Source organism: Macrotis lagotis, chromosome 2 (genome assembly GCF_037893015.1).
Source record: "Macrotis lagotis isolate mMagLag1 chromosome 2, bilby.v1.9.chrom.fasta, whole genome shotgun sequence".
Classification (NCBI taxonomy): Eukaryota; Metazoa; Chordata; class Mammalia; order Peramelemorphia; family Peramelidae; genus Macrotis; species Macrotis lagotis.
The window spans coordinates 169,115,163-169,131,142 of record NC_133659.1 but is presented as its reverse complement, the minus strand read 5'-3'; the positions used below and the strand labels follow the sequence as shown (position 1 = coordinate 169,131,142).

Sequence of the window (15,980 nt, the reverse complement as noted above, 5' to 3'; positions counted from 1 at the left end):
TTTATTGTGCATTGGCTCTCCCTGTCTTCTCCTATTATTAACTGGAAGATTCTTCCTGAGGGCTAGCTGACATTTCTCTTATTGTAAATGCTCTCAACTCTTTTTTAGTTCTCAGTTGGCTGAGGATATCAGCAAATCCAAGGTTCGAAGAGATAACATTTAGAGAATTTAAGACCAATTTTCTGGTTTCCTTTGCCCAGTCAAAACCCCCATCTAACTGTGCTCTGTGAATATTGCCTCATTCATTCTCTCTATATTACTCAGACAGATCTTTTCTGGGTGGCAGAGGTATTTTAAATGAACCAGGATGTTTCCAAACTTCTTACACAGTAAACTTTTCCCCACCTCCCAGAACTGATTATCCTCACTCTGAGCTATGAGAGTCCTAGTCTGTCAAAGATACTTCTACTTAAGAAAATATTGATCTGATTGCTCCAAATGCACTGTGAATGGTACACCTTTGGTCCTTGATAAGAGTTCCCTGTGGGCAGATTGCTAGCTAAGGATTAGACCTATTTTGCCCTATGGGTTATCATAGCAACCAGGAGGTGGGGGTGGGCAGCAGCTATCTTCCTTGGTTGGTAACCCAAATGCTCCAATGGGCAGGTGGTTAAAGTTTAATCAGCCACTGGTAGGAAAGGGGAGGGTGCCATCTTTATTCTTCTACTTGCAACAGTGTGAAGTGGAATTGTGTATCTCTTTGACCTTAATGTGGGGGGCTATGATGACTTTGCATAAGAATTGCTCCTGGAATGGTAGCCAGCTGTGGAGCCCACAGCTGGTTCTGGCACTGGGCATCCCTCAGGTAATTCTCAACATTCTGTCCCTGGTCTCCAATGGTGTGGTCATTATTGTCATCTTGGCATCTCATGATCTCCACCACCCTATCTTCATGCTTTTTGGCAACCTGGCCTTGTCAGACCTTTTGTCCAGCTCATCTGGTCTCTGGATCTCCGTGCTATTCCTGGCCCATCCAGACAATACCATTCGTGGTTCTCGCGATCTACTGGTGCCTTATGCTCTTTATGCCACCTCAATCCTTTCTACTATCTACAATCTGGTCAGTATTGGTATGGAGCGATACCTGATGGTGGTGGGTGGGGGACTGAGGGCTCCAGCCAGGGTGTCCAAGAGAAAAGCAATGACTGTGGCCTTGGCTAACTGGGCCCTTGCAGTCACTCTGGGTTCGCTACCTCTGCTATCTTGGAATGGCCTGGACAGTGGCTGTCAGCCTTCAGAACTCTATGGTCCGTTCTGTATAGATTACCTAATCTTCATCACCATCCCTCACTGTGTGGTAGCCTTGGCTCTGCCCCTTTTTAGCTACCTGAACATTGTGTTGGTGCTGAGGAAACAGGAGGCTGCCATGGAGAGTTACCGAGGAGGGGGGTCCAGATCAGCTGATGTTCCAGTGGTCCGGACCAGTATTGCTATCTGGCTGCTAACTCTGGCTTCCTACACTCCCTTCTTTGCTGGTGTACTGGTGGATGTGGCTGGCTGTCATTGTCCTGAGGATTTATATCCTGGCTTCTTTGTGTTCCGAAATGTGACTGCCATTATGATCACCCTCAATGCCCTAGGAAACCCTGTGCTCTACACTCTCAAGGTTAAGAGTTTGAGCAGCAAGTTTCTTCTACTGTTCTCTAGGTGCTCTCGAAACAATGAGATCCAAATGCAAAACATTAGGGATGTCAGGGAAATGTAATCCCTGATGACTGTCTTCTCTCCCCAAACTGGATATTGCCAGGAACAGAAGGGGATGGGCATCACCTACACTAGATTCATACTAAGGCAGGGGATGAAGTAGGGGAGGAGACTCCAAATTGCATATAAAGCACAGAAAAAATTCTTCAATTATCTTGGGAGGATTTAATAATCACAATTAACCTTTTTCATAGTGGGGTGGGTGGGTTAGGGATCTATGTACTTTTTCTCATTGCTATTGAAAAGTCCATTTTGGCTGCATAGGATGCAGGGACAAGAGTTAATTTCTATATGAAATGAAAAAAATTTGAGTTACTTAAGAGATCTCATTTTAGTGACTGCTCCAGATTCGTTTAAATAAAGGTGTGCAGTGTGTGCATGACTGAGAGGAACAGGGAGCCCTCACAATTATTGACGTAGTGGACTGGAGTCAAGGTCACATTATCTTTCTGATGGAAAATGGGAAGAAAGTGGGAGACAGTTGGGGAAGGGATCTTTCTATATATCCTAGATGTTTCCTAGGATGCAAGTCAGAGAATGTTGGTACTGATTCAGCACTCGAAGGGTTGGACAGCTACCATTTTACCAGCTGGGCAGGAGGAACTGCAGGCTTGAGTACAGGAATAAGCCGATTCAACCCCGTGAGGTATCCCACAATTCAGCAGTAATTCCTCTCCACTCCCGGTTCTTTGGGGAAGGGGCTGTGAGGGAAAGAGCAGGGAAGGTGTCTCGAGGAGTGAATGGGAGAGGGAGGAAAAGGGGGGGAAGGGAAGTCTGATTTTCCTGGCCAAGTGCGTTTCCTTTTGTTTGTTCTCTCTAGACACTCTTCACTCAATTTCCCAAGAATAAATTTACTTCCTCTTGACACAGTTGCTCAGCACACTCCTTGTACAAGTCCTAGGAGTAAGTGTCTAGCACTAAGGTCAGAAAACACCTGAAACAGGGATGAAGGGAATACAACACAAATTGAATTGCTCTAAACTTTGGAAATTTACAGTGAAGACTAACAACCATATTTTACTGATGGGAATATGGAGCTTAGATCTGGTAATGTCTTCAGATGAGGGCAGAACTGAATACTAATTTCTTTCTTTTTTCACAAGACAATAGGGTTAAGTGACTTGTCCAAGGTCACACTACTGGGTAATTATTAAGTGTCTGAGGATTCAGGTCCTCCTGACTTTAGTGTCAGTGCTCTATTCACTGCACCACCTAGCTTTCCCTGAATACTAATTTCTAAGGCATTTTGTCTCAGTGTTCTATTCTCCCTCCCCCTTTCCTTTCCATCCCAATACCCATGCCCAAAACAGGGAGTTTCTATGCTTGGTTGGGGTGGGGGGGTGGGCATTGGAGTTCAGGAACATGACTAAGGTACAAATCATTCTTAGCCTTTCTACCCATTCCTATGTATGCATGTATTTAGTTATTTTTAGAACTGAATTGTGATTTCATTGGTATAGGGAGTCCTGGTGAGGAACTTCTATTTTAAGCAGACTGGCCCCTTCTAGGCACTTAAAGTCTTAAGTTTCATAAAGGGCTTTGAAAGATTAAATAGCCCATATATTAGAGGCAGGATGTTGATCCAGTACTAAGGACAGCTTTCTGGTCACAACATATAGTAAAAACAGGTCACAAGCAAATCAAGGTATCACCTTTGTGATATCATTGGTTGTCTCTGATCTTGAAGGACAATAGCAACAAAAAAAAATTACAAAACAGTTTTTAGCTATAAGAGTCACTCAAGGGAAGTGAGTAGGATAGGAGAATAGTAGAATTTCTATATGGAAAGGATTTTGGAGATTGTCTAGTCAAAATCTCCACCCCCCCCCTTTTTAATCAAAGACAAACCGAGTCCCTGTGAGGACCTATCTCTTTAAAATTGGCATTATCCATATTCTAATATGACTCTGAAGGGCAACTAGATGGTGCAGTGGTTAGAGTGCCAGCCTTGGTGTCAGGAGAGCTTGAGTAGAAATTTGGTCTCAGATACTTGACGCTTACTTGCAGTGTGACTTTAGGCAAGTCACTTAACCCTGACTGTCTCATATCCAGGGCCATTTCCTGTTGTCCTGATTCACAGCTGACCACTGGACCCAAATGGCTCTGGAGGAGAAAATGAGATTAATGATTTAGCACACAGCACGCCCTCACTCAAGTCCAATTCACATGTCATAGTATCACCTCCCTGATGTCCTTATTGTCTTCAAAAATGAAGGATAAAACAATTACAACAATGACTCTGAGTGAGACTTTGGGCATGTCATTAAAGTTTTTAGGCAGTAGGTAGTATAACCAAGTTTCAAATCCAGGTCTTCAGCCTGGTACAGTCGGTGTGTTTTCACTAAAACAAAACAGACTTTAGTTTTTTAATGATGGATTTAAAACAGTCAGTAAAAGCCTTTACCTCATTCTTTCCAATCTCTTTCACTCTCTGAAATTCCTCCAAACTCTAGAAGCCTAGAGCTCTACCAAGTGTCAACAGATGGGATATTCAATAGGCTCCATTTGTCATACTCCAGGAAAATTCAGGTTAGAGCTTGAGCCTCAGTCAAAGAGCCCATAGCAGCATCACCTAAAAGGCTAGAGAGAGGAGAAAAAGTAAGGGTCAGGAGATATGGGGAGGGGGGCATGAAGGTTAAGTTACCTGAGCACTGCATGAGGACAGACCTGACAGCAGAAGAGAAAGTAGCTACCGAAGTATTTTCAACATTTACTCTGCCTAGACAGAGATCATTATCATCTTCAGCAGATGGTGAGTGTTCCCCAGGATAAATTTCTTGTCTTCCTGGGAAAAATCACCAAGGTCCAGTCTTCTGCTCTAGTTGTGGAAGTGCTCTTAGTTTCTGTCTTCTAATCCCTCTTGGAGAGTGGGCAGATGAGGGTCTATGTAAACAGAAGTGTCCTTCTAAATGGGAGAAATTACTCAGACCTGAGTCTCTCATCCTTATCTCTCTCCAGATTGTCTTCCTTTACCTCAGTTTCCCCAAAGAGATTGTTGAGGAGGAGGGACTCAAGGGAGGTGTCACCAATTCTAGGGAAGATCCATTTAGGGCGACCTGTGCAGTAGGTGGGGCCTCATTTCAGACTTTGGTTGCTTCCCTGACTGGCACACCTAAGCAAAGCCCAGGGAGTGTTTCTATTAGGCTGGATATGGTTGATTTAGTTTTACAAAACCTCTTTCAAACATCTCTAATATGCCCCCTCCTCTCCTGTGACAGTCATCCATTCCAGTGCTGACCCTTTTACCTCCCCTCAATTATTTGCAATAGGTGGCTGCTGGGATGGCCTTCCTCAAGTCTTTCCCCACTCTAATCCATCCTATATTCAGTCACCAAATCACTAAAGTGATTTTCTAACAGTACAGGTAACCTCCCCTCCCCCCAATAAGCTCCAGAGGATTCCAGTTGCCCCCCCTTTGATATTCAAAGCCCTTCCTCACCTAGCTCTCTCCTAACCTTTCCAGTCCTCTTACACTTTACACCTTCAATTCAGCTACAGCCCCCTCCTGGCTGTTCTACAATCAAGACACTCCCTTTTTTTTTTTTTTTGAGTAGTTGTTTAATTATCTTGAAAGGATTCCAGAACCTTGATCATTGTAGGAAGACAACTGATAAGATGAAGAAAATATCTTAGGGTCGATATTTATATATTACATTATTATAATTTTACATAACCATAATCATAATAATGTATATCAATCACAATAATAAGAATATTAATTATAGTGATTTAATAATTAATATATCAAGTCATTCAATACTTATACCAGTGGATGTAAAAAGAAAGGTATTGGTGTTCATCTCCCTTTTCCCATCAGTCATGCCTTTGGGATAATGCACCAGTACAGAATAGTATGTGAGCATTGAGCAGACATGCAAGCAAAAAGGCACAAATTCTTTTCCTACCATGTTTCCATTGTTTTCTCCCTCTGTCTCTTCTTTCATTGATGAAGTCATCTTGGAACCTCCATTTTGAGGAAGAAGTGTCTCATTCTATGTACTTTACCCCCGTTTCTCTTCCCTTGCTTCCTTTTCAATCTTCTTTTTCGTATTGCCTTCCCTATATTTCTTTTTTAAATTTTATTTTATTTTTAATTCTCATTTTGTACAAAGTTTTTTTACATTAATAAAATATTCTTGTTTAAGAGTAAACAAAATACCCCTCCCCCCATGAATATAGACTTGCTTGGGCGACAAAGTAAAGGGGGACACTCCTTTTTTGAGCTCCAAACAATCTCCCATTTCTGGACTATTTTCCCTCCTCCATACCAATTACTGACCTCCTGGCTTCCTTTTAAGTCCCAATTAAAATCTCACTCTCTGTGGGAAGCCTCCCCCAACCTTTTCTAATTACAGCTCCTTCATGTTGTTAATTATTGTCCATTCATCGTGTCTGAATATAGTTCCCTTGTCTTTATTGGTTTTCATGACTCTAAGTTCCCTGAGGGCAGGGACAGCATTTTATTCCTTCTGGTATCCCAGGTACAGCAACAGTGGATGCTTAATAAAGGGTTATGGAGGAGGCCGGGTGGCACAGTGGATAGAGGGCCCACCCTGGAGTGGGGAGTACCTGGGTTCAAATCCGGTCTCAGACACTTAATAATTACCTAGCTGTGTGGCCTTGGGCAAGCCACTTAACCCTATTGCCTTGCAAAAACCTTAAAAAAACCCCCAAAAAAACCAGGCTTATCGATTGATTGTGTTGGAGAGGGAAAACGAGACTCAGTTTCTCCTGAGGACATCTGAACGAAGTAGGTAAGTCCTCTCCCCAAGGCTGGGGGCTGCTCAGCTCCAGAGGCCCAGAAGTCTTGGAGAACTCTAGAGCACAGGATTTAGAGCGGGAAGGGGCTTTAGAAGTTTCGTGCAGGGGCGGCTAGGTGGTGCGGTGGATGGAGGACCTGAGTTCAAGTGTGGCCTTGGGCCAGTCACTTGCCTTAAAATAAAAAAAATAAAAAATAAAAAGTTTAGTCCAGGGACCCCATTAGCAGCATGACGTCACTCCCCAGGGCCCCTCGCCCTTCCTCCCCTCCCCCTTCTCTGTGCTGGTCTCCCGGAGGGGGAGGGTTGTTCTTTCCTTTCTTCCCGTCCCGGGGTCCCCGCACGGTGTCGGGGGGCCCGTTGGCGCCCACCTCCAGCCCCCCAGGCCCCGCCCCACTCCTCCGGGTTCCGGCTTCTAGAGCATCACGTGTTCTGCCCCCCTGGCGGGCCTGTCCACGTGCAGATCGAGTGCTCGGGGCTCTACTCGCTGGGTCTAGTAGGCGGAGGGAGCGGGGATCGGCTGGTTAGGTCTCGCGTAGGCCTTGAGCCGGGCCGGGATTGGAGAGTTCTGCGGAAGTGGAGGCCGCGCTTCCGGGTTCTCTCGCGACCCGGGGGGCGTGGCGGAAGTTCGGTGCGCGCTTGCGCGGGAGCGGCGGCGGCGGCGGCGATGGCTTCGAGGGGACCGCGGGGAGCGTGTGCCGTGTGCGAGGGGGAGCCCAAGTACCGCTGCCCCGCCTGCCGCGTCCCGTAGTACGTGAGGCCCGGGGCGGGGGGAGGGAGGGAGGCCGGGCGGGGGCCGCCGCGGCGGAGCCCGCCTGACCCGCCCTGCCGGCTTCTCTTGCAGCTGCTCGGTGCCCTGCTGCCGGAAGCACAAAGGTAGGAGGACCCGGCCCCGCCCCGCCCCCGCCCCCGCCCCCGCCCCGCCGCTTCCCGCCCAAGCCTCCCCCGGGCCTGCTATTTTTTAGGTTTTTGCCAAGTGGCGTGGCCCAGGCCGCACGGCCCGGGCGGTGTTTGGACCCGGGGCCGAGCCGCCCTGCTCGTGTTCTTTTGGTCCTCTCCCCGTGGCCCCCGAGCCGGGCCGCCCTACCCCCGCCGTCGGCCGGCCGGGCTGCGCCCCCTCCTGCAGCCCCTGCAGCCCCGGGCTGGTCCCCGTTTTTCCAGAGCGATGCGCCTCCAAACCCGCCCCGGTGCTGAGGAACGGAGACTTGAGCACGCGCCTCGGGAGTGCAGCGCTTCTGGAGGACAAAGGTGAGACCCCAAGGCTTAGGGCGCGGACCGGGAACACCTGGCAGAAAAAGGAAAGGTGAAACGGCAGGAAGAGGAGAGAAAAGAGAACAAAAATTTGCATGATAAAATTGTGCCATATTTTTGTAGTGGTTAGAACGTTTTAGGCATTACACAGAAACTGGATCTCTATGTCAGGAGTGCGGACCAGTACTTGGGACCTTAGGGAAGGTGAATAGTGTAAAAAAAAAAAAGGAACCAAGTTATGAAGAACTTTAATTATTGCCAGATGGTGATATGTGGTCCCGGAGGGTACTAGAGGGCTATTAGAGTTGGGGGGATGTGCCAAACCTGTGTTGTTTTTTGTTTGTTTTTTTAGATTTTTGCAAGGCTTGCCCAAGGCCACACAGCTAGGTCATTATTAAGTGTCTGAGTCTGGATTTGAACCCAGGTACTCCCGACTCCAGGGCCGGTGCTCTATCCACTGCCCCACCTAGTTGCCCAAACCTGTGTTTCAGGAGGTTTGATTATTTAGGGAGATGAATTCAGAGGCTTTTGGAATACAATAAGAAGGCCTGAACTTGCAGAAGGAATGAAAGGACAGAGAATTGATAGAGACAGGCTGTAGGTTGGGATGGGATGGGATCAGGACCATGAGCCAACAGTTTTGGAAAGGAGAGAAAACTTTTCTACTGAGACACTATGGAAAGAGAAACAGGCACATTTCCAGAATAATATTACAACAAAGGAGAGAAGCCAAGGGAGCACATATCTGATGTTCTCAGTTGCAGGAAAAGAGGTCATCTGCTAGGAAAGAAAGGGATGGGGTAAAGTGTGTGGGGGGGTGTTTGAGACAGTCATTGTGGGAGTGGTGTAGTAGCAGGATAAGGAGTATCAGTTAGTAGTAGAGATGCCTAGATGCAGTTATGGAACTTTGCACAAAGCAATTTCTAGGAATTCCCAAGGATTCAGAATTGTTGAGTTGTTTGGCCAAAAGACCTGGATGGTAGTAGATTTAAGGGAGCTATAGAGAGTAAAGCTTTGCTGACATGTTTGCCTTTAAGGGATTGAGGAAGAATCCCTTGTATATTAGATACTTCGATCCCAAGGCAAGGAGTGTGAGAGCATTGTGGGAACTGACTATGTAACTCAGTTCTGGTTCTAACTCAGTTTTCTTATTCTGTTCAATAGTGGGTCTAGTTCAGTTTCGGTCTTGTGAGTAAACTTTTGATGATGGGAATTATGAGAAAACTTACCTGCATTGTTTGAACCTAGCCCTGTGTGGTTACGAAGCTGGATCACCTCTACATAAGGACTTAGAAAGATTGATGTAGGGAGTTTCTCACATCTCAGCCCTGAAAACTGGCCCCATATTGGTCTGTTACTATTTGTTCCCTTGACTGAATCCAGGCACTGGGAGGAGGGGAAGGGACAATTTTAATGATTTGTTTTCCCCCTCTCAACTTGGGATGCCTTTAACCTTCCTCCAATCAGAAAAAAGGTGACCTAATCTTGTATCTTGGTTTATTTCCTGTTTGCTTTTAATGCACAGAAAAATCTACCTCTCCCTGTATTGAGGTAAATGCCAAATGCACTTGGTATACATTACTTAATAAGTAGATATCCTCAGAAACCTGAGCTCCTGTTTTCTGTTACTATGTGAAATTTTTATTGAGCCCTTGCAGAATGACTGCAGGAATGACTGCCTAGAGCTTTGCTAAGTCAATGGGACACATGAAATTTATACCTCCTTTTAAGAGAATGGGTACAATCTTTACTAGATTGTCTCTCTAAGAAGTTTGCCCTGATTGTCTCAGCTAGGTGTTCCCTTCTTCCTCAGAATTTCCTGAGGCATGCCATCTGCATTTCTCCATTGCTCTTTTCACTCTACCTTGAGTTCATTGATTTGTCCCATTCTCCCATGTGGATTATATAAGCTCCTAGAAGGCACTTGATTTCTCATCTCTCCAGCTTCCAGCAGTGATTTGTGCACTTAAGAATTGTTTGTTTTTGCATTATTGACTAAGTAACTATATCCTGGTGTTGACTGGAATATAGTACTGCTAAATAAAAATTTTCTTCCTCTTTTTAAGATTACTTGAAAGTGTCAAAAATATGAGTGTTAGTGGGGATAGAGCTGGATTGGACTGTTTCCTTCCTAAGGTGCCTTCCATCCATATAACTTAAGAGGCTGAATACTTGGGGTTCGTAGATTTGTAATTGATTCACTGATTATAAACCCTCTCTTCTGTACTGAGAAGACAGACCTTGAGACTCCAGAAAAATCTCATAGAGTGAGAGCTGAATGGAACCTCTGAAAGCTATCTAAACAAAAACTAGTTAATTTGTTCTTGAGGAAACTGATGCCCAGGGAGATGAGTGCGAGATCATACTGCCAAGAGCAATCTGAGGTGGAATTTAATCCTAGGTCCTTGATCCTAAATTCTTTAGTTTCCATCTGTAACTGGGGAAAAAAACCTGAGCAAATAAGAAACACATTTCTTCCTAGGTAATGATTGGTCAGTGGCTGATATTCTGGATAGTGATGATGAAAAGGACAAAGTCTCTATTCAGAAATTGAAGGACCTGGGTAAGCTGTTACACATCACATTTAATCTTGTATGTGGTTTTGTAATCTGGTGGGCCCATAGCTTAGAAAATGTTTAACATGTGTTAAGTCAAGCATGACTAATATCTATGAACATAGAATAATTGATAGATTATTTAGGTTAGGATCCCCTTATAGCTCTCTTATAAAAGTAACTTTATTATAATTACATATAGCTTTCTGAGAAATTTCCCAAAAATATTGCCAGAATAATTCACAGGAAGTACATTGGAAAGGATCACTGTTATTTATGTGACATTAAGCACCCTCTCAGCCTCTGTTTCCTTCTCCTTATCAGTAAAATGAAGGGTTTGGACTAGATAGTCTCTGGGGTCCCTTCTAGCTCTGTGATCAATGATTCTTTGAGGGAAAAATATATTTGTCATTCAAATGCATGTCTCTATGAATCTATAAAAAGGTAAGTTGACCTTGGTTAATTAGGCAAATGTATGATAGGAATGTTAAAGCCTAATCCTGTACAATTAATGGTAAATTATACTTACTATATATTTCAAGCACACGAGCAGTGTCAAAGCATTCAAATTCTGCCCTGCACTACCAATAAATAAGTTTGTAGTCATACTTGGCTTTTATGGGTTTGCAGAGGCAGGATAGAGTTGGAGGTCTGTCTCCTCCACTTGCTTAATAATAATGGCTAAGTACTCCCTCAGAGCAGTTATCACAAGGCATGCCTTCCTTTTCTCCACTTCCTACTGTTGCAAGGTGGCCTTGGAAATGAAGCCATTTGTAAGGTATGTAGGGACTTGTTGAGTCATTAATTGTCTTGGGGTACACCTGGTTCCAGCACTGATGATGTAGCTATCTTATATATTGTTTCTACTATTGATGTCAATCTTGGGATATCCAGGTTCAACTTATATATATATTATATATTATATATATATTATATATAATATATATATTATATATATTGATATATCAATGTAACAGGAGATCAGGTAATAGGGTAGTCATGTGTAATTAAAGCTTTAGGCATAATTAAAAAACTATTTGCTTTATTATACTCCATTCCCCAAGACTCCAGTAGACTCAGTAATGTTTTCAGCTGTTATGCTTGCCCTTCCCATTTACTCTTGTCTGTTTTTCAAGGGGACTCTAAGGAATTAAGGAACTTATTGAACAATCCTCATCTCCGACAGTTGTTGGTTAGCATCGACCAGGCAGATGACAAAGAAACCCTCATGAAAAGCCATATGCAAGAGCCCTTGTTTGTGGAGTTTGCTGACTGCTGTCTTAGAATTGTTGAGCCTCCTGAGAAAGAAAACGCTTTGGATGTAGAGGGGTGATTGGGCTTGCCATGAGCACCTAGGTGGAGAAGGAACTGACAGCCTCTCGAAAAGAAGAATCAAAGGTTGGTCCCCTCACTCTGGGCTAAAATGGAGGTTGGATCACAGGAAGCCACAGGACTTGAAGGAGAGCAACTTTCCCAGAGTAGGGTCTTAGATGGGAGGCTGATGAAGCCCTGGGACTCTCCAGCCTCTACTTTTCATCTGAACAAAAGAAAAACCATTTGATAGTAATATGGACTGGTTTTTTAAAAAGTTTTATTTGTTCATGGTACCCATTAAAACAAGCCTAGAGAGGGGTTTGTTTGGCAGTTTCCACCTCTCTACTTTTAAGTTAAAACATCATCAGTTTGGCTTAGCTTGTTCCTGGATATGACTAGTAATGACATTTAAATAAAGTGGAGAGTTATTTTATAGTGCAAGCTGTTTTCATTTTCCCCAGTTCATCATCTTTGGTATAGAGCAAAATTATCATCTGAAATAACTTTAAAAGACCTTCTCAAGTAACAAGCACCTTGATTTAGGCCACATTCCCACTGCCTTTACCCAGCACAACTCACAGAGCTGAGTAATCAAGTTCTAACTTGACTCAGGCAGGTTAAGGAGGTTGGGACAGCCCTAGTTGTCTTTGCACTGACCCTTTTCCCTTTCTATCTGAAGGGGCTGCACTGTGCCTGAGGAGCCTGAAGGCCAAACTGCCCCAGGTCCTCTTCCCTGCCCCATGCTCAGGATCAGTGTTTCTAAAAGCTGGATTCAGAGGGAGGTACAGTCTGTCTCTCAGGTATGATTGAGGTCCCTGGGAGAAGGGGACTAGGTGTTGGGAACAAATACTGTGCTTTCCAAAGGCATTAGGGTCTTGAAGGCAACAAAGTGCAGTGCATGGAGACTTGGGGCAGGTGCAAGGACGAGAAGGGCATCACACTGGAATCAGTCTGTGTCTGTCCAGCAGGATCTGATTAAAGCCAGTGATGTCATCGGTCTGTGACTCTGGACTGATGTTGGCGTAGAGCAAGGGGGACTTCTTGCAGTGAAACCTGATGGAACCCTAGGGAGACAGTCAAATGGTATTTGGCTCTTATTCTCTGGGAGAACACAGGCCCTAACCCTCTTTCTACATCACATCCCAAAGGCTATACAGAAGACATTCACCATTACATTTTCACACCCTTGTAAACAGGCCCTGGGGTTGTCAGCTCATTCTCTAGTCACAGAGTGGCAGGATAAGTTAAATGAGCATTCTCTCCTACTTACTCCATTAGTCTTAACTAGTAAATGAAAGCTCAGATTCATTTGGTTAACTAGCTTCCAAGCTAGCCATCTGCCCAAGGCAGGGAAGAACAATTGAGATTCACAAACTATGCTTCTGTATATTTTATTCTTGATAATTTTGTTTTTACTGAGAAAACAGCATTTGAAGATATTTTGTTTTTTATAATAAAAATGTACTTTCTACAACCCTTAATGAGGTGGAAAAAAAATGGGTGGAGGAGCCAAGCTTTACTTAGCCTCTCAGATACATGGGCCATCTCTTCCATTAACCAACTAAGAAATTATGCTCTCTGAACATAAAAAGTGTTTCTTGAACTTAAAAATTAATTACCTTTTCACGGTAGGCACATTACTAAATACTTCTTGTTTTTGCTTTTGCAAGGCAATGGGGTTAAGTGATTTGCCCAAGGTCAGACAGCTAGGTAATTAAGTGTCTGAGGTTGGATTTGAACTCGGGTACTCCTGCCCCCAGGGCCAGTGCTCTATCCATCGTGCCACCTAGTTGCCCCACTAAATACTTATTGAGAACTTGTAAACCAACAAGAGTTTACAAAAAAAGAAATAGCTGGAGTAACAGATTTTATGTAAATTTTCAGTTTTGGCTCTGGAAAGGAATAAAATGAAATGCTACTATTGCCTTTTCCCCTTTTCTCCTCCAGTGGTTTCTGGATTTTGTTTTGTGCTCTGAGGCCAGTAAGTGAGCTCAGAGTCAGTAATTGAACTTGAGTCCTGCTTCAGACTCTTTAGCTTGACCCTGGGCAAATCACTTAAGAGGCTAACACACCTAACTCTCACAGGGCTATGTAAATGTTAATGATTATTATTACTATTAGCACTCCAGAGTAATCATGGGGCTGATGCTGCTTTCCACTCCTCTGTCTAGGAGCTAGCTCTTCCTTACCTGAGGTAGTGCTCTGATGGAGGTGATGCCAGCCTTCTCATGCTGTGTGGCCTCTACCTTGTAGCTGTTGCTGTGATAAGGGATTTGTAGATAGGCCTGCAGGGACAGGCTCCTCCGCATCATGACTATACCCACAGGGGTGCTGGACAGCACGAGTCCCAGGGGCCAGAGCTGGATTGTCTCACGCAGGGGCGTAGTGGAGAGTGGGGGGCGAGGAACTTTGATGAGGCAGTTTTCTTCCGCATCATCCAGTTCTATGGCTACTAGGGAATCCATTTTGGCCTTCAAAGAACATCCACATGAGAAGCCTTTGACCATCACAGGCCCTTCCCCAGCTCTCATGGACTAGCAGCTAGACCTGTCTTCTAGTACATCATTTGGCAAATCATTTGCAAGAGCCACTATCAGCTTTAGGTGGAATGAGGGAAGGGCTGGGAGGGTGTACTGGGCTGTACACAACCCATTATAAATAGCCTTTAATGTAAAATGTAGCTTGTGTACATTTTAGAAAAATATCCATTTCTGACAACTTTGTTTTTAAAAGGCTTAGACATTTTATATATAATATATATATATATAAAAGAAATTACATACACACACAGAAAACATACATTTTTTATGTTGTGTATGTGTATAGATCTGAGTTCTAGGTCTTGGCCTGCCCCTTAGTGTGAGGCCTTCCCCCTTTGGGCTTTTCATCCTCAATATGGCTTTGGCTCCAGGAAGCTCTAGAGCTCCTCTATCCCCCTCCTGCCTCTGTTGTCTGGCTGGGTACAGGGGTACTCACCCTCCACTTCTGCCAGGCACGTTTGATGGAAGTTGCAGCAGCATGCAGCCTTTGAATCTGTTTCCGTGTCAGCCAGGATCGAATAGCTGGTGGGTTTGGTGACAAATGAGAAGGTGGAAATAAAGGGCTGTTCAAGCCTTCCTGAAGTTGCTTCTGCAAAGGCTTGTTTCTGTTGTGATAGCACTTTACTGGGAAATCTTACATTTGATGCCTTGGGCACCTACCAACAACATTTTTTTTGTGGGGGGAAGGGAGGAAAAGCAGTGGCCCTAGAGTCAGAGGTCCTGGGTTCAAATCCTACCTCATAGCTACCTATGTGACTCTGTAAGTCACAAACTCTCTTGGGCTTCAGTTTTTGTCTGTAAAATGAGACCCTGGCCTAGTTCAGAGGCCGGCTTCCGAGAGCTTTTGCTTTGAGTCTGTGACCCACAAAGGGAAAGAGCATGCCACTGGTTTTGGAAAATCTACTCTGGACCAAGGAGCCATGGCTCCTTGGGAGTCACCAATCTAAATGTTGATGGATAGGGTTCAATAAAGAAAAGAGCACTCTGCACTCCTGTCAGGGACTTGAGGGGCCAGTGGTGCTCAGACTTTCTACAGGAGGGTTTTTTGCACTTTGAACTGGGGGTTGTGAACCTCTCTTGTTTCCTGCTGACCATCTCTAGGAGAATGAATGAATGAGCAGCATGTATGAAGTATTTGCTAGGAGGACTTTATGTAGATGATTAAGGAGACTCATTCATGCAGGACGACTACCTAGCTTTTACCCACAACCAGTAGCAAGTTGCTCTGGCTAAAGACCCACCACCCTGAACAATGAGCCAGCCCCTTCCCATGGCTGGGTCCTACCTGCTTGTATCAGAGTGGCTGCCCATCTCTGCCTGTCCAGCTTTCTGTGCTGGTGCCGTCGCCAGCAGAACTGGATGCATCTAGCACACTTATTCAGTGCCTGCATTCGTCTAAGTTCTAGCAACTCCAGCTGTGGGGAAAGGAGGCAGGGGAGAGATGGTAAGGACAACCAAGGTTTCTATCCTGACTAGATGGTGTAGAACTCATGGTTAGACTAAGCCTTCCATCTTAGAAAATTTACTCATATGCTTTGACAATGTATCAGTTGGGCAGTGGCTCTTATTTTTAGTTTCATTTAGTTTCTTACATATCTAGAAAGTGAAACTGGCAACAAAGATTTTTCTTGCAAATCTACTTTCCTTTTAATTTCAGCTGCATTTTTTTTTGGCACAAAACCTTTTTAGTTTGAAGTTGTTCATTTTATCATTTGTAATTTCTCCCCCATTGGGTCACAAAGTGTTCCCCTACCATTTAAAAGATAATTTTCCATGTTCCCTCTAATTTGTTTATCATGTCATCCTGTAAGTCCTCAATCCTATGACCACATATCAAAGAGGCAGGATTCTAAAGCTAT

General features: G+C 44.4%; 4 protein-coding genes and 1 long non-coding RNA gene across 9 annotated transcripts in view; 3 read left to right on the top strand and 2 right to left on the bottom strand.

Moving 5' to 3' along the window:
* Positions 1-15,980, top strand: part of LOC141513565 (gametogenetin-binding protein 2) — a 169,480-nt gene that overhangs the window by 83,675 nt on the left and 69,825 nt on the right. The window lies entirely within an intron of this gene.
* Positions 725-1,705, top strand: LOC141512024 (lysophosphatidic acid receptor 1-A-like). Its single transcript, XM_074220946.1, has one exon. It carries the CDS (start codon positions 725-727, stop codon positions 1,703-1,705), a length of 981 nt encoding a protein of 326 aa, XP_074077047.1.
* LOC141513573 (uncharacterized) lies at positions 3,109-7,320 on the bottom strand. Its single transcript, XR_012475826.1, has 3 exons — positions 4,372-7,320; positions 4,109-4,284; positions 3,109-3,807 (listed from the first exon to the last, which is right to left on the bottom strand). It is a non-coding gene; the product is annotated as an uncharacterized LOC141513573 (long non-coding RNA).
* ZNHIT3 (zinc finger HIT-type containing 3) lies at positions 6,986-14,311 on the top strand. Of its 2 annotated transcripts, XM_074223539.1 has the most exons (5): positions 6,986-7,211; positions 7,306-7,337; positions 7,623-7,709; positions 10,195-10,275; positions 11,404-14,269. In XM_074223539.1, exons 1-5 carry the CDS (start codon positions 7,129-7,131, stop codon positions 11,598-11,600), a joined length of 480 nt encoding a protein of 159 aa, XP_074079640.1. In that variant the 5' UTR covers positions 6,986-7,128; the 3' UTR covers positions 11,601-14,269. The 2 variants fall into 2 exon arrangements, with proteins under 2 accessions (XP_074079640.1, XP_074079639.1); XM_074223538.1 differs by lacking the exon at positions 10,195-10,275 and having other exon boundaries at positions 7,088-7,211; positions 11,404-14,311.
* MYO19 (myosin XIX) overlaps positions 11,842-15,980 on the bottom strand; it is a 47,010-nt gene continuing 42,871 nt past the window's right edge. For all 4 annotated transcript variants that reach the window (XM_074223529.1, XM_074223528.1, XM_074223531.1 and 1 more), the window contains 4 exons: positions 15,407-15,536; positions 14,558-14,643; positions 13,771-14,052; positions 11,842-12,645 (listed from right to left, as the gene is read on the bottom strand). In XM_074223529.1, coding sequence (XP_074079630.1) covers positions 12,517-12,645; positions 13,771-14,052; positions 14,558-14,643; positions 15,407-15,536 — 627 coding nt within the window. In that variant the 3' untranslated portion in view covers positions 11,842-12,516. The remainder of the gene's footprint in view (positions 12,646-13,770; positions 14,053-14,557; positions 14,644-15,406; positions 15,537-15,980) is intronic.

Bases quoted from the DNA above. Each gene is read 5' to 3' on its own strand.
- LOC141512024 (XM_074220946.1), top strand. From the start codon at position 725: ATGACTTTGCATAAGAATTGCTCCTGGAATGGTAGCCAGCTGTGGAGC.
- ZNHIT3 (XM_074223539.1), top strand. From the start codon at position 7,129: ATGGCTTCGAGGGGACCGCGGGGAGCGTGTGCCGTGTGCGAGGGGGAG. The intron at 7,212-7,305 runs GTACGTGAGGCC...CTTCTCTTGCAG, and splicing joins CCCGCCTGCCGCGTCCCGTA to CTGCTCGGTGCCCTGCTGCC. The intron at 7,338-7,622 runs GTAGGAGGACCC...CCGTTTTTCCAG, and splicing joins CTGCTGCCGGAAGCACAAAG to AGCGATGCGCCTCCAAACCC.